Consider the following 22,440-nt stretch of genomic DNA (forward strand, 5'->3'; position numbering starts at 1 on the left):
AGCAAAAAGAAGTTTGTGTGGACAGAAGAGGCCCAGCAATCCTTTGAAAAACTGAAGAAGGCGTTCGCATCGGAAGAGCAACTCCTGCACGTAAATCTGGAGAAACCCATGAGGCTAGAGACCGATGTGTCCGACAGAGCCATCGGGGCGGTCCTTTTGCAGCCAGGGAGGAGTGAGAAGGAATGGAAACCGTGCGCCTTTTTCTCGAGAAAACTGAGCAAGTCGGAGCAAAACTATACTGTGTATGACCGCGAACTGCTAGTCAATCTACGCGGCCTTTCGTCACTGGCGTCATCTGCTGATAGGGGCACAACAACAGATCCAGATTTGCACAGATCACAAGAACTTGGAGTACTGGAGGACCGCACGAGTACTCAACCAGAGACAGATTTGATGGGCACAGGAGTTCTCCAAGTTTTTCTTTGAAATCTGATACGTGCCCGGAGAGGAAAACGTAAGAGCAGATGCTCACTCGCGTAAACCAGAGTATTTGGAAGGAGAGGGGCCGCCGGAGAAACGACACATGATCCCCGAGGAACGATGGGTGTGTGGGGGAACTTTGGTGGGGAAACGAGAACTAGCCGGGCTGACCAGAAACGACGGGTTCACACAAACTAAAATCCGGGAGCTCTGAGACGGAAGAGGGACCCAAGAAGGGTTTGAGGAGAAGGAAGGGGTACTGTACTATAGGGGAGTGCTGTACGTACCGGGGGAGAACCTAAGGGGAAAGGTACTCAAACAACTCCACGACAACCCCACAGCGGGGCACTTTGGACAGCACAAAACCATGATGCTGGTGACCAGGCAGTTCTGGTGGCCCAGGGTGAGGGAGGATGTACGGGAATATGTACGGGGGTGCGACCGCTGCCAAAGGGCAAAGGGGGAGAGGGCTGCCCCCGCAGGATTACTGGAACCCTTACCCACACCGGGGAAACCCTGGGAGGTGGTGTCCATTGATTTCATGACAGATTTGCCCAAATCCCGGGGAAAGACAGCAGTCATGGTAGTAGTCGACCTACTGACAAAAATGTGCCACTTTATAGCTTGCTCGCATGCTGGAACGGCAGAGGAAACTGCCCGGTTGTTTGTGGAGCACATCTTCAGGCTGCATGGCGCCCCCTTGAGGGTTCTCTCCAACCGCGGAAAACAATTTACTTCCCGGTTCTGGAGGAAGCTCATGAGCTTGCTGCAGGTCGAAGTGGGTTTCTCGACAGCGAGACACCCGGAGACCAACGGGCAAGCAGAAAGAGCGAACAGTATACTCCAGCAATACCTGCACTGCTACGTCAGTGAGAGGCAGAACGATTGGGTAGAGAAACTAGCGCTGGCTGAATTCGTGTACAATAACGCAGAACACGTGTCCACAGGAATGAGCCCATTCATGGCCAACCATGGGTGTCATCCCAGGGCCTTCCCGGGAAGTGGGGAGGAAAACTGGAGCATACCCGCGGCAGAGCAGTTTGTGGAAGAAATGGAGGCCCTGCACCAGCAACTTAAGATGAACTTGGAGCGGGCCATGGAAACTTACAAGAGGCAGGCAGACAAGCACCGCAGGGAAGGGGAGACCATACGGGTGGGGGACCGGGTGTGGTTGTCCACCCAAGGGCTACCTTTCAAAGGGGGGTGCAAGAAGTTGCAACCCAGACAGCTGGGACCTTTTGAGGTAACACAGCAAGTAAATCCCGTGGCATTTAAGCTCAGGTTGCCTGATAGCATGAAAATACACCCGGTTTTCCACAGGTCCCTGCTCTCACCGCATAGGGAGGGGCGGGGATTCCAGGGGCATGAGGGAGAGGTCACGACACACCCGCAGGTAGAAGAAAGGGAACACCATGACAGGGCCACGGAAATACTGGACTCAAAGTGGCGAGGGTGCCAGGTGGAGTATTTGGTAGCTTGGGAGGGGGAACCCGGGTCCGAAAACACGTGAGTTCCTACGGAAGCCTTCAATGACAGCTATATGGTGGAGGTATTCAACCGCCGGTTCCTGGACAAACCCAAACCCCTAGAGAGGTTCTGGGAGGAGCAATTTGGACCCACAGACGATGAAGAGGGGTTTGAGGGATTTTCTGACTCCGATGAGGAGGCGGGAGAGGTTTTTTTCTGAAGAAGAAGAATCAGACGGGGAGGACCACCCAGTTGGCAGGTATAAGAGCGGGTGGGAAGCGGGTTTCGAATACAAAGAAGATGGTGACAGTTCCTTCCGGGGGTTCCCCGCCTCGTCGGCCGATGAAGGGGACGAAGTTGATTCCACAGGTCGGTCCAGGGGTGGAGAGGGTCCTGGGGGGGAGGTGGATGTCAGGTAACTGACATCGGAGTGAGAGGCGAAGGGGAGGCTCCCAGATGATGCTGGTGAAGGACCCAGCAGCAGGGGGAGAAACAGCTCAGTAGAGGGGGAAGCCAATCAGCGCAACACCAGAGATAAAGGGGGGCAGACGGGGGAATTGGAGAGAGGGCTCCAGGACTCTTCACTGGACATCAGTGAGGAGAGCCCAGGTCCCCCGCTACCCACGCCTTCCCTGCGCAGAAGACTCCCACGCAGTGAGAGGAGGAGGAGACTGGGTGTCAAACAACTTTTATGTTGGAAGAGATTCAAGAAACGCCCACTGACGGATTCTGCCAGTGACTGAGGCAGCCACGATGAGAAGGGGCTGTGCAGTCAGAAAGGTTTAACAAGGCAAATTAACCGAGAAAGGCACCAGTTTACGCACAAGTAACTCATACCTATTACACATACGTATATATCTCAATGAAAAAAAATGTTTATTAAAAGCTGACTATTTTCTGTTTCTATTTCTTATTTTCTATTTCTTATTTTCTCCCAGACTTAGAAAGATTGTCCACCAACTGGGAAAACCAACGTCTCTCAACTTTCAATTTCCCTGATTCTAAAACTGGATTTATTTTTTGTTTGTTTTAGTGAATCCATTGCACTAATTTTCAAGATTAGTGAAGCACACAGCCAAGGACTCTGTAAGCTAAATGTGCTACATATATAGTAAATGTATAATAAACTGATAGCTGGAGGTTTGCAGAATTTGTAGCACCTTTAGTTGAGGTGGTCAAGTATCGTATATGCATTTGGAGAGTGCCCCTAAATTCCATACTGACAGACACTTCAGGTGATTTACACGAATTGCATACTTTAGTAGTACTTTGGTCTGCTTTGTTATGTGAAGTATCACAGACTGTCAGAAATTATCTAGGTAAATGTTTTATCTGTGTTAACAACAGTTCTTTTCTTTTGAAGAGTTGGAAGTATGTCTACAATAGTGTTGTGCAGTTCTTTTTTAACTTAGGCATTTTGCAAGCTCTCAGTTAGAGTTGCTTTTTAGCCTAAGATTTTTGTCACACCTCTTATAGTATGAACTAGCATCAAAAACCGACTTTGATGAAATTATTACTGAGTTTTCTTCTATTAAAGCTAGAAAAATAAAGTTCTAATCACCTGAGACTTCATTGAGGAGATTCCTACTTGAAGCCAGAGTTGAATAAGAACTTGTAACGTGACTTGTGAATAATGTTAATAGTTTTCTTATTTATATCAACCAAATAACACAGATACTGTGAAAGCAATGCCGTTTTACATCATATAGTATTATGATATAAAGTTATCATTGTGAAATAAATCAGTATGATATTTTTCTACATTTCATTTAGGCCTATCTGTATACTGTTTTACCACTTAATTACATTAAAAAAACTGTCAACTGCCATCTAAATGCCATTTGCTTTCCTGAAACCTTTTATTAAGAAATAATAAATTAAATATTGTATTTTCTGGGAAAGAATTCAATACAAGGTGAAGTGTGTGGGGAATTGAATGGCACAGGGTGGGGTGGGGTGGAGGAGAGGCAGAAATAAGAGCTACTGTATTTTTCTCTCTATAACACGCAGATTTTTTCTCCTAAAAAGGAAGGGGAAATGTCTGTGCGTGTTATTGAGCGAATGTGTGGTCCCTGGAGCCAAATGGCGCAAGTGGAGGCAAAAATCAAATCGTGTCTCGGAGAAGGGAAACCTGAAAAGAGGAAGTGGCTGCTTTCCTGCATTCTGCCTCAGGGTCTTACTGCCCACCCTCTCTGTTTCGTTGCTGTGTTTGCTCAAACGGAACAAAGAGCAGGGCAAGCCCCTCCCCTCCAGGAAAGCAGAAGGGGAAGCAGAGCATCCTTCTAACTCCTCTCCATGCTCCGGAGGCAACAATGTTTGTGAAGGGAAGAGAGATTACAGGTTCAGCTTAAAATTCTGATTTGACTTCCTGCTTTTTGTTTTTGAGGACACACAGCATTCAAATATGCTTTCTTCCATTTAAAAGGATAAAATCCTTAAACAGTGTTTTTGCCTGTAAATTCATGCGATCTGGAAGATTACAGTGTCTGTACCTCTTAAGGGATGGCAAAGCTTAGGTTTCGCTGCTAAATAGTTCTTAATGCAGTTAAAATGCTTTCTTCTGTCAAGGCAATTAAAAAAAATAAATATCAGGCAGCCGGAAAACATGCAGGTGGGAGGGAGAGAGAGAGAGAGACCGCTGGCTGGCTTGTGTGGGTGGGTGGGGGGAAGCTTTTGCCTTCCTTTCCTCACGTTATAGCCCTCTCCTGCATTCTTAGCCAGCTGCTTCTCTGCACACCCCTCTCGTGCTCCTTGTCCCTTCTGTGTTTTTCCTTCCCTCCCCACTTAAAATGTGGTTACAAAGCATGGATCCACATGGATCCTCAGGATCTTTGCATTGGGTCACCCCAAATTCACCATCAGATCACATAGCATGTCCATGGCTACAGCCTGCCCCCCAAAAATCACACACCCACTGTTGCCTGGGGCTGCAATGGTGCAAAAACGTGGTTAAAAAGCATGGGTCCACATGGATCCTCAGGATCTTTGCATTGGGTCACCCCAAATTCACCATCAGAGCACATAGCATGTCCATGGCTACAGCCTGCCCCCCAAAAATCACGCACCCACTGTTGCCTTGGGCTGCAATGGTGCAAAAACGTGGTTACAAAGCATGGATCCACAGGGATTCTCAGGATTTTTGCATTGGGTCACCCCAAATTCACCATCAGATCACATGTCTATGGCCACAGCATGAAGCACAAAAATGATACGTCCACTGTTTCATTCAGAATGTTTTTTCCCTTATTTTCCTCCTCTAAAAACAATGTGCGTGTTATGGTCAGGTGCGTGTTATAGAGCGAAAAATACAGTAATTTGTCTGTGGCTAGGGAGCGCACTGATCACTGCAGATGGTGACAGCAGCCACGAAATTAAAAGACGCCTGTTTCTTGGGAGAAAAGCAATGACAAACCTAGACAGCATCTTAAAAAGTAGGGACATCACCTTGCCAACAAAGGTCTGTATAGTAAAAGCTATGGTTTTCCCAGTAGTGATGTATAAAAGTGAGAGCTGGACCATAAAGAAGGCTGATCGCTGAAGAATTGATGCTTTTGAATTATGGTGCTGGAGGAGACTCTCGAGAGTCCCATGGACTGCAAGAAGATCAAACCTATCCATTCTTAAGGAAATCAGCCCTGAGGGCTCACTGGAAGGACAGATCGTGAAGCTGAGGCTCCAATACTTTGGCCACCTCATGAGAAGAGAAGACTCCCTGGAAAAGACCCTGATGTTGGGAAAGATGGAGGGCACAAGGAGAAGGGGACGACAGAGGATGATATGGTTGGATAGTGTTCTCGAAGCTACCAGCATGAGTTTGACCAACTGCGGGAGGCAGTGGAAAACAGAAGTGCCAGGCGTGCTCTGGTCCATGGGGTCATGAAGAGTCGGACACGACTAAACGACTAAACAACAACAACAAGGGAGCGCAATCTGGACAGTTCTGTCAGGGGCGCAAGATCACCTAGCTATGGCTCTGATCCCAAGCCACCAACCTAGAGATCCCCTTAACTTGCCATGGCTTTGCCCCATTCTGCTGACCAGCAGTGCCACTCCAGCCAGAAAGATGCTCCTTCTGCTCTGGCCCACTCCCGCTGCAGCTCATGCCATTTCCTGGAGGCAGACCAGTAAGCACATCTACAGATCACAACATAGCTTGGTCTTCTGCGTTTACCTGCACCAAATGGCAGATATTCTTCTCTGTTCACGAATTGTCCATCCTTGTCCAAAAAATGATTTGGGTTGAACTCTGCAGGTGTCTCCCATCGTGTTGGATCAAGAAGAACAGAGCGCAGATCGGTAATAATAATAGTCCCCTGCGAATAAGAAACAAGTGACTTGGAATGCATTCATAGCAATACTTTTTTTTAATTGTCCCACACTATCCCAAGACTAATCATTGCAGAGACTGATCTGAATTATATTATTATTATTATTATTATTATTATTATATTATTATTATTATTATTATTATTATTATTATTATTATTATTATTTTGGTGGGTGGCTTTGTATTCATTACTGTAAAAACTTTCTGTACAGGCAGGAACACAAGGGGACTTTCCCCCACCTCTTTTAAAATGAAAGCTCACAAGAAGGCTGAGACTTCTGGTCACTACATGCTCCTCCCCTGCCACAATTGTCCCATGGAATGGCACTTGCTAATGGTGAAACATGTCTGCAGATGGAGCTCTTGCTCTTGCCCTTCAGATTTTTGAATAGACAGGAAGTTCCTGTATGGCTGGCTGCATCTCTCAATATGAAACCTTCTGCTGCTCTTTTCTCTTGGGCTACAGGAGTGCAGCTGTATCACACTGTTATACCTTGGGAATGAGAAAACCACGCAGCTTCAAATCCTTTGTACATTGCCTAGGGAACCCAAAAAAACTGGAAAATTTAAAGCGCTGCATCTCATGAATCACAGCATTGGTGTAGGGCAGTTTCTTCTTATCTTGATAGCAGATTGAGTGAGCAGAACCTATGACATCTTCTATTTCCTTGTGCATTTTATCTGAAGAGAATGATGGAAACAGGTTTATTGTTAATACTGCATTTTATTTCAGTTGGACATTTATTTCCCTTGAACATATTCCACAAATCTCTGTGAATGAGTCCCAGGTTCTTGCATTCAAAGCCCACCTCGTCCTCCAAAGAGTTTAAGTCAGTCTATATGGTTCTTCCCCGCTTAGATCCCAGGTAAGAAAAGGTTGGAAGAGAAGCTCATCTCAGTAGTTTCTGGTTGCCAGAACTGTCTGGATTTGCTGAAGGGCTGGGATCAAAGGCTGTCATATATTCATCCTCCACCCCCAGCCCTCAATATTTCCTGTTTACTTGCACTGGCATGCTTTCGAACTGCTACGTTGGCAGAAGCTGGGACAGAGCAACAGGAGCTCACCTGTCTTATGGATTCAAACTGCCAACCTTCTAATGAGCAATCCCTAGAGGCTCAGTGCTTTAGACCACAGTGCCACCCGCATCCCTCATGTAATGGAGCATGGAGAGGCAGGAATGAGGCTCAGTCACTTATCTCACAGATAACATCCTGGAGACATTTTATTCTGTTACTTGACTATTCTGCTCATTCAGTGAATTTAGGGCAAGGCCCATGGTTTCCCCCCAGTCCCAGCTTTCTGGGCATTTTACTTTTTTCCATCTGTTAATTATAGGTTCTAGAAACTATGAAGGAAAATGTTGGTGGGAAAAATATATTTCCAGACATGAAAGTCAAAAACATTTAGCTTATTTCAATATCGTTTACCTTCCATAATTTACATGATAAACTCACTTTTAACTCTTTCCGATGTGAAACCTTTAAAGAACTATGCTCCACCCTAGTGGTCAAGAGAAGCCCTGGCTCTCCTCTCTCACCTTGGATATCTGGATGACTTGTCAGGAGGAGAAGTGCCCATTGCAGAGAACTCCTAGTTGTGTCCGACCCTCCTATAAAGAGGTCAAAAATGCACTGGGCCAAGTTTTCTTCATCATAGGTGGACTCTGGGTCATTCCTGCTCTGGTGTTGAAAATGGAGGAATGACATGTCATTTACACTTTATCTTCCTTCCCCCACTTATTACCATACCACCCACACATGCTTCATGAGAGTTGGGGTATCCTCTTATAGTGCCTAAGGTGAAATGGGAAGCTGCTGCCACCCCCCCTTACTCTTGCTGCCCTCACTCGCTGGATCATCACCTTTTTGTGATGAGTGGGCTTGCAAATTCCCATAACCCTTGTGAGCGAAGCCATTGGGAATCTCGTACTCCCAGCAGGGTCACCCAAGGCGGTACTGTCAAAGGGGAGGAGCTAGACAAAGAATGATCCAAGAAGTCATCAACGGCAGAACAGGTGGGTGATAACAAGCAGTATGTTACAACGGCTGTAAATGTGGACGAAGGCTGCAGCAGATAAGAATTTACCTGTCGCCATGAGAACTCATGCCATCAGAACAGAGCCTTACTGCGAAGACTGTTCATTGGTCAGTGTGCACTGATCTACAGACATAAAACAAATTCATGTACAGGCGTCTTCCAAAAAACCCATCCCAAACCCAAACACCCAAAGTTCCATGGTGATCAGCATATGGTAACAAGGGCAGGATTGTGAAATCTGGAAGCCCTTAGTCATGAAAAAGCACATGGGCGGTGGATACAGATTCAGTCATTCTGACTCAAGGAACAAGGCAGTTGAGCAGCTCGGCAGCTGTATCCATGACTGAGCAGCGCTTTTTAGGATCTACTCTGCTCACTCCAAAAAGGGGGAGGGGCTAGAAAAGGTGCCCTAACCATAGTCTGCCTCTCTTTTTCCCTGACTGGATTACCACGCCCAGTGGTGTCACCACCCAGCGGTGGTAAAAGACAATTGAACTTTGGAACATGGAATATATGGACAGATATAACACAGATAATGAGCATCCTGAACTGTCATCATTGCAAGAGAGATGTGACGTTTTAACATCAATATTGCAGTGCTTCAAGAGACTCAAAGAGCAGGCAAGGGACAACTGAAGGAAGAAAAAGGAGGCTACACATTCTTCTGGAAAGGTCTATCTGAACAAGAAGGTCAAATACATGAGGTAGGCTTCGCTATCAAAAACAATATTGTAAAGCTCCTGTCAGAAGTCCCTACCAGACTTCTGGTAAACTCACCAAAAGCCAACAGGCTACTATTACCAACACACTCGTTTGACAGAAAAATAAATTTAAGACTTTATGGAGGCATCCTCAGTCAAACCACTGGCACCTCTTAGACTATGTTATTGTCTGTGCTAAAGATTTCCGTGATGTGCTCCTTACCAGAGCTATGACGAGGCAGCACAGTCATTTTAACCGCCACTCTTTTTCCTAACAGTGAGAGATATTTCTAAATTTATTTTTATCTCAAGCCAATTTTTTTTCATAATTGTCTTTGTATAAGTTTATATTTCTTGATGTTAGCCATATCCCTAAATATTAAATATTTAACCTTTTTATGGACTTCTATCTCAATGTTTTGCTCCATTTTTTCTTCCTCCTTCAAATTTTTAACTGGTAGTTTTATCCTGTTTAATTTAAATCCTGCCACTTCCCCAAATTTCTGAATCTGCTTCCAAACAACTCTTAAGGACCATCTGCTTTCAGAATTCCCTGATAACATCGAGGAACACTGGACCAAGCTAAAAACATCCATTATTGCAGCCTGTGAACAAACTATCGGTTAGCAAACCAAGAAACACGAGGACTGGTTTGATGAGAAAGACAGTGAGATTGAACGCATGATTGACAAGAAAAGGAAAGCCTTTCAGATCTGACAAAGAGACAGAAACTGTGCCACTAAGAAAGAAACCTTTGCCAATGCTAAGGCTGAGGTTCAAAGAAGAACCAGAGAGCTAAAAAACACCCGGTGGATAAAAAAAAGGCTCAAGAGATCCAGCGCTTAGCTGACACTCATGATGCACAGAATTTCTTTAAAGCCACAAAGACCATGTATGGGCCAATAAATCATGGCATAGGCCCCCTATGCTCAGCAGACAGTACCACACTTCTAAAAGATAAAGAAGCTACTGCACTGCACTAGAAAGAACATTACCAACATCTCCTTAACCGCAACTCCCCCATAGCTGCTGAGGTCCTCTCACAAATTCTTCAAAAACAAGTTAGAGATGAGCTTGCAGTATCTCCTAATCTGGGAGAGTTGTGTACAGCCATTAACCAAATGAAAAACAACAGAGCCAGTGGACCTGACAGAATACCTGCTGAAGTCTTCAAAGTGGGTGGAATTGAACTTACACAACAACTTCACAAGCTCATCGAAAAAATCTGGGAGAGAGAAGAAATCCCAGCAGACTTTGTTGTTGTTGTTGTTTAGTCGTTTAGTCGTGTCCGACTCTTCGTGACCCCATGGACCAGAGCACGCCAGGCACTTCTGTCCTACACTGCCTTCCGCAGTTTGATCAAACTCATGCTGGTAGCTTCAAGAACACCATCCAACCATCTCATCCTCTGTCGTCCCCTTCTCCTTGTGCCCTCCATCTTTCCCAACATCAGGGTCTTTTCCAGGGAGTCTTCTCTTCTCATGAGGTGGCCAAAGTATTGGAGCCTCAGCTTCACGATCTGTCCTTCCAGTGAGCACTCAGGGCTGATTTCCTTAAGAATGGATACGTTTGATCTTCTTGCAGTCCATGGGACTCTCAAGAGTCTCCTCCAGCACCATAATTCAAAAGCATCAATTCTTCAGCGATCAGCCTTCTTTATGGTCCAGCTCTCACTTCCATACATCACTACTGGGAAAACCATAGCTTTTACTATACAGACCTTTGTTGGCAAGGTGATGTCTTTGCTTTTTAAGAGGCTTATCAGGAGAAACTGGCCACTCTCCAGGCACCCGGCTTGAGCTCCTTGTTGACCTCCCTGTCTGCGTTTCCCGGCAGGATACAGGCTAGGTCACTATCGGCGATCCTCCTCAAGCGTGAGAAGAACAGACCACTCTTCCCTCCTCCCTGCCTCCCGCCGGAAGGGGAAAGAGATAGACAGAGGTGTATTTACATGTCTTTATTTCTGTCTTTGCAGCAGTACAGAGAAACGTGTCTGCTCTCATCAGACTCCAACAGCAGAGAGACAAACTCCACCCCTGTACTTCCAGTACAGGTCAAATGACACTCTGAGCTAACATCCGGTGCTCAGCACAGTGAATAGACTGCCCCTTCATTCCCACGGTACAGTCCCAAACATTTACATCCTGTTTTGCTTTCCAGCCAGCTGCAGCTCGCTGCTGCATTGCTCCTTTTCCGTAACAGGTTTGTCATTGCTTTTCTCCCAAGAAGCAAGAGCCTTTTAATTTTGTGACTGCTGTCACCATCTGCAGTGATCATGGAGCCCAAGAAAGTAAAATCTCTTACTGCCTCCATTTCTTCCCCTTGTATTTGCCAGGAGGTGATGGGACCAGTGGCCATGATCTTCGTTTTTTTGATGTTGAGCTCAATAAAAGGTTCTTTAATTCCTCCTCACTTTCTGCCATCACGGTTGTGCCATCTGCATATCTGAGGTTGTTGATATTTCTTCCGGCAATCTTAATTCCGGCTTGGGATTCATCCAGCCCAGCCTTTCGCATGATGAATTCTGCATATAAGTTAAATAAGCAGGGAGACAATATACAGTCTCGCCATATTCCTTTCCCAATTTTGAACCAATCAGTTGTTCCATATCCAGTTCTAACTGTAGCTTCTTGTCCCACATAGAGATTTCTCAGGAGACAGATGAGGTGATCAGGCACTCCCATTTCTTTAAGAACTTGCCATAGTTTGCTGTGGTCAACACTGTCAAAGGCTTTTGCATAGTCAATGAAGCAGAAGTAGATGTCTTTCTGGAACTCTCTAGCTTTCTCCATAATCCAGCGAATGTTTGCAATTTGGTCTCTGGTTCCTCTGCCTCTTTGAAATCCAGCTTCGAAATCCAGCAGACTTTAGGGATGCTAAAATTATCAATCTCTTTTTAAAAGGTGACAGAATTGAGGCCTGATTTGGACTACCTTTACCTGTTCACAAGTATTCTGTGCATCCTAATAACACCAAAAACAGTTAGTAACAAGTAACAAGCAATGTTACCATAAGTATGTCTGGTAATAAAAACTGTTTCCTCGCATAAGGGTCATGCCTTAGTTTTTCACCACGTAATTGTCGCAACTCCCTTTCTTGAAAAGAATAATTGGCATAAAAAATGTGACAATTATGTGGTGAAATATGGTATGGCACTTCCCACTAAACCTATTTAACCATTCTTTTGTCACCATAATAAGCATTGTTCAAAGAGGGAAAGATGAAAATATATTTTGTCCTTTCTAGTATATGAAGATGGATGAGACAGGGATTTGAATTCATAGTTAATTTAAGAATATTTTGTTTTGGATTTTCTGTTTTCTCAGTCCACATTTGAATGTCAGATAAACATCAATCCAAAAAATGCTCCAAAGCAAGACCCCATAATACACTTAAGTTTCCACTCCTATACACTCACTTTTCCTAGACATTTCTATATTTGCTTATGGATGGATGTCAACCTACTTGAGCAACTAAATTGACTATGAGAAATATTTGGAGGGAACTCAATGCGATTTTCAACTGAGATTCAGAAAAAAAGACACAGTGGTACCTTGGTTTTCGAACAGCTTAGTTCCCGAACAACTTGGAACTTGAATGCTGCAAACCTGGAAGTCAATGTTTCAGTTTACGAACTTTGCTTCGGAATCTGAATGTGCTCCTGAGCTTCCATTTTCACTGTTGCGCTGCTAATTTGTGCCCCCCCCCATTGTAATCAAAGCCTTCCATTTCCGATTGAAGTGTCATGAGGTGATATTTGGAGCTTATATTTGGTGCTTTTGTTTTTGCTAAAAAAAAATCGTTTTTGTTTGTGTGGCTTTTTCATTTCTGTGACTGTAGCTTGTTCTTCATTTTATGATTGATTGATTGATTGATTGACTGTGTGACTACGGAAATGGATAAAAACCCACCATCCAAACAATGACTATCATCAGTGCAGGTAAGAAAGAATTTTAATTTTCATTTTTATCATCCACAATACTGTTTTATTTATTTTATAGTACGGTACAGTGATTACTGCTTTCATTTTATGGATCAATGGCCTCGTTAGATAGAAAAACTCACGTTAAATTGCTGTTTTAGGGGTTGTTTATAAAAGTCTGGAATGGATTAATTTGTTTTCCATTACTTTCTATGGGAAAGCATGCCTCAGTTTTGGAACACTTTGATTTTGGAACAGACTTCTGGAATGGATTAGGTTTGAGAACCAAGGTACCACTGTACTGGTTTCCAGGCAATAATAATAATAATAATAATAATAATAATAATAATAATAATAATAAATTTTTATTTATTTCCCGCCCTCCCCAGCCAAAGCCGGGCTCAGGGCGGCTAACAACAATCAAATAATCCCACATTCTAAAAACATTCCATTATAAAATTAATTAAAATCAAATTGATGGCAACCGTTAAGCAAAATTCTGTGCAGATTGCCAGAGGAGGGAGTCAGGCTGCCCCCTGACCAAAAGCCTAGTGGAACAGCTCTGTCTTGCAGGCCCTTCAGAAAGATGTCAGGTCCCGCAGGGATTAGCAAGGGATTAGTATTCACATATAACAGGGAATATAATGATTCCTTGAATGAGCTGCCTACAGTTTTGAAGCAGATACTCATTCGCATTCACATTTGTACATGAAAATATCTATCCTTTCCTAGCTATTTTAGTAGATGCCTATGGAAGGATGCCAACTCACTTTAGCAATTAAAATGACTATGAGGGAATGGGGGGGGCAGAGAGAGCTATTGGTGTCCTGGCAAGAGATTAGTATTCACTTATATTCATTTTTTTATTTTTTTATTAAAGATTTCAACATAACAATTAATCAAAAACATATCATCCTCAATCCCCCCTATTTTCCCCTCCCCAAAAAGAAAGACTTCCCTCAAGCTCCTCTCTCTGTTTTTTCAGGATTAGTATTCACTCATAACATGGAATATAATGATTCCTTGGATGAGCAGCATTCGCTTTCAAGCAGATACTTACTTTCTCCATCTGAAGTAGATAGAAATCAATGAGATCCTGTGGCTCATGCACAGACTGATTCTCCTTATGCTTCTCTATCTCCTTCTTTGCAAATGAATTCACCATCTCCACGCAGGAGAAAGCCTTCTTGTGGGGCCCTGGGAGATGTTTCATGAGCCATGGGAGCATTTCATAAAGCTAAAGGAAAGAGAGCAGAAATGCTGCCATTACCATGAGGAAGCTTGGTCACACCGTTTGTGCTTTGGATTAGCACTTTAAAAAACATGATCTGCACTATTCTTCAGGGCTAGCATATTAGTTTGAGTCTCACTAAGAAGAAGAAAGGTATCTATAGCTTCTCTGGAATCCCACAATGATTGGATTCTGTGATTTATCCCTAGCTGAAAATGTGAAAGAAAAGTATGGCTCAAAATATTTTTCCAGCCCCCCGGCATAATTTCAAAACTGGGCACAATCTCAGGACCTCTCCTGGAACAAGTTACTGCCCTTTTGTGGTACTTGGAGGTGGGTGGAGAATAGGGATGGGGGAAAATTCAAGTACCGTAAGTTTCATGAGTACTTTTTTTTTTTACAGATTAGGAATGGATGTAGAAATGTGAGGAAAGGGTTTAGCAGAAGCGGGCTCCTTTCCTCAGCAATAGCGATAGTGCTTGAGTTGCTGGTCTCTCTTTCATTAAAAAAAATTCCAGCCAAGTGGTCGCTGCAGGGGCCTCACCATGGATGCCACTGCTAGGTGGGTATAGAGTAGACACATTTAGTTTTCTATGATGGCAACAAACTATGTAATTCCCTTCTTGAGAAGATTATTTTGTTCACCTCTGTTCCCTTTGCTGGGCTCTAGATGATCTGTTCTCAAGGTCATTTTTCCATTTTTGTCCCATCTTCCCTCTAAAGTGTCCCCTGTGGTGGACAAAGTCTTCTTTTGTTGCTGTTTTATGGGGGGGGGTTGTGCATGTTTTTTTATCTCAATGATAATCATGAGCAATGGATCAGGCTGTGAGATAGTAAGTGGTCCTTATCTCAGATCAATTTAAACCTGATCTCACTTCTCCAACCCTCTATCAGAATACTGATTCGTGGTATTAAGGCCCTTGGGAGACCTGTTTGGCAGGAATGGAAATGACTACTCACAGCATAACCAAAGCTACATGTAAATTGTAGGGAAAAATCTATGGCTTCCATCAGCTTCTGGAGCCTTTCATCTTCAAGAGCAAACCGGTGCCCAAAAGCCACAGCACTTATCATGTTGGAGACTGAAGTAGCGATGGGCAAGGAGGGGTCAAGTGGTTGTCCTGCAAAATAAAAATATACTAATGTTAGCTCAGCTGGTCCAGTTCATACTGAGAGTGGGGTTTCATGGTGGCCAAGAGAAACTGCTGGAATCTCCATTAGGAACCCAAAAAACATATCACATCCCTTTCTAAAATGGACAAATATATCTTCATATGTGAGCTCAGCACCATCACTTAGCATCACATACCCTTTGAACGTGCAAAAACCTCCACGAGCTGATGGGCCTCCTCTGCTACTTGCTGCTCCATGCCTTTCTTTTCCCGCCACAGCTTCCGCAGAGTAACTACAACAAAGCGTCTCTGTTGCCTCCAGGTGTGACCATTTGATAATCCAATACCTATGGAAAATCAGTGAGAAATAACAACAATCATACCTCGGGTTAAAGTCGCTTTGGGTTAAATCTTTTCAGGTTGCCTCCCATGGCAACCCAGAAGTAACAGAACAGGTTACTTCAGGGTTTTGCCGCTCACACATGTGCAGACGCGCAGAATGACGTCACATGCATCCGCACTTTACAGTATCAGCAAAAAGTGAGATTTCTCGACAGCTCTACCATTTTGATTTTTGAAGAGAAAACTGGTATCTGATACAGTGTGATGTCGACAAGTTTAGATTTTTCCATGGAAGGCCGTCACGATCAAATTTCACTTCTCATTTGGGAGACAAATGGATGGCAGGTGTTGTAGAAGGATAAAGGACTTAACTTGCTTCTGGCCACCCTAACCTGGTGGGTCAGTTTCTCAGCCAGAGCAACAGATCACACCAGAGCATATCATGAGTCTACTGAAAGCCCTGCTGTACAGTGTCAACATTTAGCTTTTTGTAAGCAAGCATTTATCAGCAAAATAGATGCTTTGATTCACCAATTATTCCTAGCAAAGCTGAGAAGGGAGTTGGGTTTATCTATGTAAACAGTGGTGATTTCTGCAACAAAGAGTGAACTTGCAGGTATCACCTGAGTTTTCTCAAAATGTTAAATACTAACAGTAAATTCAAATCACAAACCCAATTCAGTTAAGGGACTTCCATGAAGAAAGATGGCTGACTAAATGTCTACTGCCGACACTCCCCTGACAGAGATGATTATGTGGTGATTAATGATAGCCAGGATATAAATCTACCAATTGAACTTTCACTTGGAAAGCAAGCTATACACTGGAACAAGAAGAGGCAATTATTAACAGGCAGAAAACAAAACAAAAAGCATGTTTTTATTATTTGCAACTAAGAAATATTCTAAACTCCTAATGTTATTCCAATGGCCAAGAATTCTCATTTTATATTACTTTTAACTTCTTCGCCCCTTTGGTGTAAATGCCAACTGCAAAGTGAAATTTACCTCTCTGATTGTGGGAACGAATATTCTCCTCTATTAAGGAGACAGATGCAGGTTTTCAAGGCAGACTGTTAAGGTGGAGAGTAAGTTGTTAATAAGACCTCAGTATGGTATAAAACTGGGTGTAAAATAATAAATATACAACAAGTAATTAACTATGGATTATTTTTTAATATTGTATATTGTGCAGAGATTCCTGTTTAAATAGAAATGAAGGATTTGTTTTTTTAAAAAAAACATGGAGGAATGGTTGGAATTTTTGGGGAGATAAAGTCACCATACTGGAATGGAGGAAGACTATTGGGTACACACTTGAAGGTGATATCTGGCTGGTGAAAGACCCTATGTGAGAGGCAGAGAAGGAAAGATCTCCCAGGATGGGAGACTGGGGGAAGAAAGTGAAGCACCCAGGTGAGAGCTGAGAGGGTCCACTCCCTTCTGTGTGAGACAAGATATAATAATAATAATAATAATAATAATAATAATAATAATAATAATAATAATTTTTATTTTTATTTATATCCCGCCCTCCCCAGCCGAAGCTGGGCTCAGGGCGGCTAACAACAATAGAACAGTACAACAGTACAACACAACACTCTAAAATCATTCATTATAAAATTAATTCAAAGCAAACCACTGGCAACCATTGGGCCAGAGCTCCACGAAGATTGCCGAAGGAGGGAGTCAGGCTGTGCCCTGGCCAAAGGCCTGGTGGAACAGCTCTGTCTTGCAGGCCCTGCGGAAAGATGTCAAGTCCCGCAGGGCCCTAGTCTCTTGTGACAGAGCATTCCACCAGATCGGAGCCACAGCCGAAAAAGCCCTGGCTCTAGTTGAGGCCAGCCTAACCTCTCTGTGGCCTGGGAACTTCAAGATGTTTTTATTTGAAGACCATAAGTTTCTCTGTGGGACATACCAGGAGAGGCGGTCCCGTAGGTACGAGGGTCCTAGGCCATATAGGGCTTTAAAGGTTAAAACCAGCACCTTAAACCTAATCCTGTACTCCACCGGGAGCCAGTGCATCTGGTATAGCACCGGGTGAATGTGATCTCGCAGCGAGGACCCCGTAAGGAGTCTCGCTGCAGCATTCTGCACCCGCTGGAGTTTCTGGGTCAGTCTCAAGGGCAGCCCCATGTAGAGCGAGTTACAATAATCCAGTCTGGAGGTGACCGTCATGTGGATCACAGTGGCTAGGTCAGGGCAAAAGAGGTAAGGAGCCAACTGCTTAGCTTGGCGGAGATGAAAAAATGCCACCTTTGTTATAGCTGCAATCTGCACCTCCATGGAAAGGGAGGTGTCAAAGATTACACCCAAACTCTTCACCTACGGTGCTGGCACTAATTGCACCCCCACAAGAGATGGGAGTTGCCCCCCAATCCCATATCGTTCCATCCCAGCCACAGGATCTCTGTCTTGGAAGGATTTAGCTTCAACCAGCTCCTACGTAACCATCCAGCCACAGCTTCCAAACATCTGGTCAGTGTTTCTGGGGCCGAGTCAGGATGGCCATCCATCAACAGATAGAGTTGGGTGTCATCACCATACTGATGGCAACCCAGCCCAAAACTCTGGATAAGCTGGGCGAGGGGGCGCATAAAGATGTTGAAAAGCATCAGGGAGAGTATCACACCCTGGGACTTCCAGGTTAGCGCCATCGGCAATGGCGGTGTTCCTCTGACTGAGAGGAACCCGCTCTGTGGAATTCGGGTCGTGCCGCGGCGGCGAAGGCTGAGACCTTTTAAAAATCCCAGGCGGATGAAGCCTGGGAACGTGGGATTCGGCTGACACCAGGAGCGCCCCCCCTAACCACAGGGAAACCCCTTTTCGGGGCTTCCGAAGTGATGTGGGGTGAGTGGCGTGGTGTTTTGAATCGACCGCTATTTCTATGGAGTGAAGCTGCGTAGCTGTTGCCGGAGAGCGCTGACTTTTTCTTATGGACAATTGGATTTCCGTGAGTAAACGGAAATTGGACTCTAAAGTATTTAAAGTTTTTTTTAAAAAAAAAAAATGGTACTGATCGGGGAAGGCTCAAACAGGAAGTCCGCCTCCCCTTTCTGTAAATAAACCGAAGCAAAGAACCTGTTAACTGAGGTCGTGAATAATTTTATGTAAAGGATTTAAATTCCATGGATTGAAACTATCATCAATACCTTTTCTGAAAGCAGGGGACCCTGTAGAAGAAGGTTAAAAATTTGGGAATTGAAGTGCCACTTCCCCAAACCCGGGAGTGGTCTGTGAGAGCCCGCTGATGGTGAATAGAGAAATTTGACAGCTGTTAAGTCTGCTGACAAGATACAAAAGAAGGATTTTGTTTCTACTGCCCGTTTTGGTTACAACTCTACGTTTAAAAGGAAGCAAGGAACTGTTTCAATTTAACATATGGGACCTTTGGGTCTGTGTAGGAAGGAGTGAAAGGAAACTTAAATCCCTCTAGAGGGAGCTTTGGAATACTGTTACAAGGAACCAGCTGGGAAATTGTTTTTAAAGATAAAGCCCTGAGAAACTAGTTTTTGACCTTGGACTGTGTAAGGATGGCAGTCGGGAAGGAAATTGAGTGCGAGCTGAACAGGACATTTTATCTCTTGGGAAAGCTGCACGATCAGATAAATGCTATGGCTACGAATGTAGCAATATTGGGAATAAAAATGGGCATTGGTGAAGAAGTGGACAAGAACTCGGTGTGGGAACCTCGGCCAATTGAACAAATTGAAAAACCTGAAAAGGAGAATCTTGTCATGACTGAAGTGATGAAAGGGGGAGCCGTGGCCCTACAGAGACAAATGGTGGACTACAACTGGAGGCCTTACATGATGGCAATTAGGAGAAGCAAATTTTTGGAGATGGAAGCCTGGCTCATCCTCGAGAATGAAGGATGGAGAGAGCTCCCTGTGTGGAGAGCAAATGACCTCTGGGATATAAATCTGAGCCAGGTAGAGGTTGGATATTTGGGGGTCTTTGGATTTGAAAAGAGTGTGAAGCAAGATTTGGAATATTTTACAGGCCCTATCCTTAATTATGGAAGTTTGGCAGGAAGGAATATGATTACTGTTGGGTTGGAGCTGCTCCGAGATTTGGCTTTTAATATCAAAGACTATCAAAAAGACCGGCAGAGGAGGTTCGAAAGAGACTTAAGAGCCTCGGACTTGAGATCTCCGGGTTGAGGTTTTTGGAGATTGATGGAACTATTGCTAGGGGCTGAAACCGGGATGGGGATCTGGTGGAAAAATTGGGAATTTAAAGTGTATATAATTTGTCTGGTTTCTTTTTTCTTTTTTATTTTTAAAGAGAAATGGGGGAATCGTGGAATTGAATCTTTTTTTGACCTTAGGGGAAATGTTTTTAGAATAAGTATAGATTATAAGTATTATTGGAAATAAGATTAAAGGAAGGAAAAGTGGTGAATTAGAATATAAAGAGGGGAATTATAGTAAGTTAAGATAAATTAGTAGGATAAAAACTAAGTTGCAAGGATTTGCTGGAACATCTAATTGAATTAGAATACAAAAATGGGAGGCGTGAGGAAGTCAAGGAAATAGGTGAATGTAAGCAAGTGAGTTAAAGGTTTGATGAGTTTTTTTGTTTTTTTTTATTCTTTCTATTTTTTGATGATGTTTTTTTCTGTATATGTATTGTTTTTTTTTGTTTTTCTCTTTGATTGTTTTTTTATTATCTTTTGTAACCTTTAAAATCTTAATAAAAATCTATTTCAAAAAAAAAAAAGAGCATCGCACCCTGAGGTACTCCACACACCAAGGAGTGGCGCGATGACAATTCCCCCCCAAGCGCCACCCTCTGTCCCTGACCAGAGAGAAACGAGCACAGCCATTGAAGGACTGTGCCCTGGATCCCCACGTCAGCAAGGCGATGGTCCAGGAGTTTGTGATCAACCATGTTGAAAGCTGCTGATGGATCTAGAAGAATCAGCAGCCCTGACCCGCCTCGATCCAGCTGTCTACGAAGATCTCTGTTAGGGCAACCAGAGCCGTCTCGGTCCCATGACCAGCGCGGAAGCCGGACTGGAATGGATCCAAAGCCAATGCTTCATCCAGAAACCCACCAAGCTGTTCAGCAACCGCTCTATCAATCACCTTACCCAGGAACGGAAGATTCGAATCTGGGCGGTAATTGGATAGATCTAAAGGATCTAATGATGTTTTCTTTAAGAGCGGGGTCGCAGAGGGCACTTATGTGTGATCTCATCAATGGCTGCCAGGAGCTGGATATTCCAGCCCTCAACAAGCTCAGTCAATGAGTCGCCAGGGGGAGCAAGATCCCGCAAGGCTTGGCGGAATCTATCAGGGTCTCCATAACTTTTCCCAAGATGAGAATGGTATATTATGCCCAATATCTCTTGTCTATTGTATCATCACTGATTTAATTTATTCATCTTTAGCATACCATTCTAGCAACAGTTTATACATTTTGGAAAGTAACTTCACATTCATTTTTATTACTGATATCCTTCCGCACTTAAATGCATTGTAAACCTCATACAGGGAAGTTCCTTTGGCTGCCTCGGTCCCATTATGAGTGCGGAAGCAGGATTGGAATAGATCCAGAGCTGATGTTTCATCCAGAAACCCATCAAGCTGTTCAGCAACCGCTCTCTCAATCACCTTACCCAGGAACGGAAGATTCGAAACCGGGCAGTAATTGGTTAGATATAAGGGATCTAATGATGTTTTCTTTAAGAGCGGGCGCACCACTGCCTCCTTCAGTTCCCCTGGGAATGTCCCGGTGCCAAGGGACAAATTGATGATATCCCCTAGGAGGGCCCGCACCTCATCTGGACACGCTCTAATGAACCAAGACGGGCACGGGTCGAGAGGACAGGTGGTGGGCTTTCCAGCTCGGAGGAGTCTGTCCCCATCGGCTGGGGATATCCGGTCGAAGTGGTCCAATACTGGACCCGAGGACAATCGAGGGGCCTCCAGTTCCTTTATTGTATCCAAATTGGCAGGGAGGCCATGGCGGAGAAACAAGAGAATTAGCGGATGCAATGGAGGCCGAGAAGTAAGACTTCTTAGCAGCCTTCACCGGCATCTCATAGGTTTTCATAAAAGCCCTAAAAGATGTTCTTGAGGCTCCGTCACGGGCACCCCGCCATACTCACTCTAGCCGTCTGAGGTCCTGCTTCATTTTCCAGAGCTCCTCGGTAAACCAGGAAGCCCGGTTTCTGCGGGGTCGCAGAGGGCACTTAGGTGCGATCTCATCAATGGCTGGCAGGAGCTGGATATTCCAGCCCTCAACAAGCTCAATCAATGAGTCGCCAGGAGGAGCAAGGTCCTGCAAGGCTTGGCGAAACCTATCAGGGTCCATCAGCCTCTGCGGGCGAGCCCAATTGGCTCGCCACCTAAGCAGGGTGGGGGTGGAAAGTCAATCCTGGCTTTCAGAGCGTAGTGATCAGACCATGGCACCTTCATCAAAGGAGACATGATCACATCTATACCTACGCCAAAGATCAAATCCAGCTTGTGGCCTGCTTGATGTGTGGGGCCCAAAACAAACTGGGAGAGCCCTAGTGTCGCCATGGAAGACACCAGGTCCAGAGCCTGTGAGGAGGGAGTAGTATCAGCATGGATGTTGAAGTCCCCCAATACCAATAGGTTAGGGAACTCCAATGTCCAGCCGGCCACCACCTCCAGTAGGCCTGACAGGGTGGCTGCTGGTGCGCTAGGTGGCCGGTACACCAGACAGACAGCCAAGATCTCCTTGGAGCCTCACACTAGGCCAACACATTCAATGCCTGAGATCGATGGCGATGGTAGAGCCCTTAAACTGACAATCTTCCCGGATTAATAATGCCACCCCTCCCCCCCGGCCCACAGTCTGCCACTGGTGGAGGAAGGAGAAACCCGGGGGCGCCATCTCTCGTAAGG

The 22,440-nt window shown here is 44.6% G+C and overlaps 1 protein-coding gene across 3 annotated transcripts in view; it reads right to left on the reverse strand.

Annotated features, from left to right (window-relative positions):
* Positions 1–22,440, reverse strand: part of LOC308584999 (cytochrome P450 2J2-like) — a 72,432-nt gene that overhangs the window by 43,011 nt on the left and 6,981 nt on the right. For 2 of the 3 annotated variants that reach the window (XM_081190424.1, XM_081190423.1), the window contains exons 3-8: positions 15,416–15,565; positions 15,067–15,227; positions 13,936–14,112; positions 7,753–7,894; positions 6,708–6,895; positions 6,059–6,200 (exon numbers count right to left, since the gene is read on the reverse strand). In XM_081190424.1, coding sequence (XP_081046550.1) covers positions 6,059–6,200; positions 6,708–6,895; positions 7,753–7,894; positions 13,936–14,112; positions 15,067–15,227; positions 15,416–15,565 — 960 coding nt within the window. The remainder of the gene's footprint in view (positions 1–6,058; positions 6,201–6,707; positions 6,896–7,752; positions 7,895–13,935; positions 14,113–15,066; positions 15,228–15,415; positions 15,566–22,440) is intronic. The other variant, XM_081190422.1, reaches the window with a different exon arrangement.

This window comes from Podarcis bocagei (genome assembly GCF_964188305.1).
Source record: "Podarcis bocagei genome assembly, chromosome: 4".
Classification (NCBI taxonomy): domain Eukaryota; kingdom Metazoa; phylum Chordata; class Lepidosauria; order Squamata; family Lacertidae; genus Podarcis; species Podarcis bocagei.